We start from the raw sequence: 359 nt of genomic DNA on the forward strand, positions 1-359 counted from the left end.
AGAAATAAAACTCACCCAAAAGCTTCCCATAAGCATTCAGAGAAACCATTTGTTCTGGAGAACTTATCAAAATGTCGGGGGCCCCCCTTTTACCCTTTTTGAGGGCCTTCTCGAGGGCCTCCAGACCCACTATGTCCGCCCCTAAACACACACCAAACCCTAAACCCCAAACCCTAAACCCTAGCCCCCCAGCCCTAAACCCTAAACCTTAAACCCTAAACCCTAAACTCCGGGCCATTGCTAGTGCACGGCTAGTGAGAGCAGGACCCTTTGGGGGCCCCCTTGGGCGCCCCCTTAAGGGCCCGAGGGGCCCCGGAGTTCCCTGTTGGGGCCCCCCGGGTGGCCCCCCGGGGGGCCCC

The 359-nt window shown here is 58.5% G+C and overlaps 1 protein-coding gene across 1 annotated transcript in view; it reads right to left on the minus strand.

The window, feature by feature from the left end:
- Nucleotides 1-89: 89 nt before the first annotated feature.
- Nucleotides 90-359, minus strand: part of ETH_00041710 (50S ribosomal protein L1, putative) — a gene marked incomplete at both ends in the record, with an annotated part of 3,500 nt that continues 3,230 nt past the window's right edge. The window contains one exon of the mRNA XM_013373924.1: nt 90-141. Within this exon, the coding sequence (XP_013229378.1) occupies nt 90-141 (52 nt within the window). The remainder of the gene's footprint in view (nt 142-359) is intronic.

Source organism: Eimeria tenella, genomic scaffold (assembly GCF_000499545.2).
Source record: "Eimeria tenella Houghton genomic scaffold, Eth_scaff1817, whole genome shotgun sequence".
Lineage (NCBI taxonomy): Eukaryota > Apicomplexa > Conoidasida > Eucoccidiorida > Eimeriidae > Eimeria > Eimeria tenella.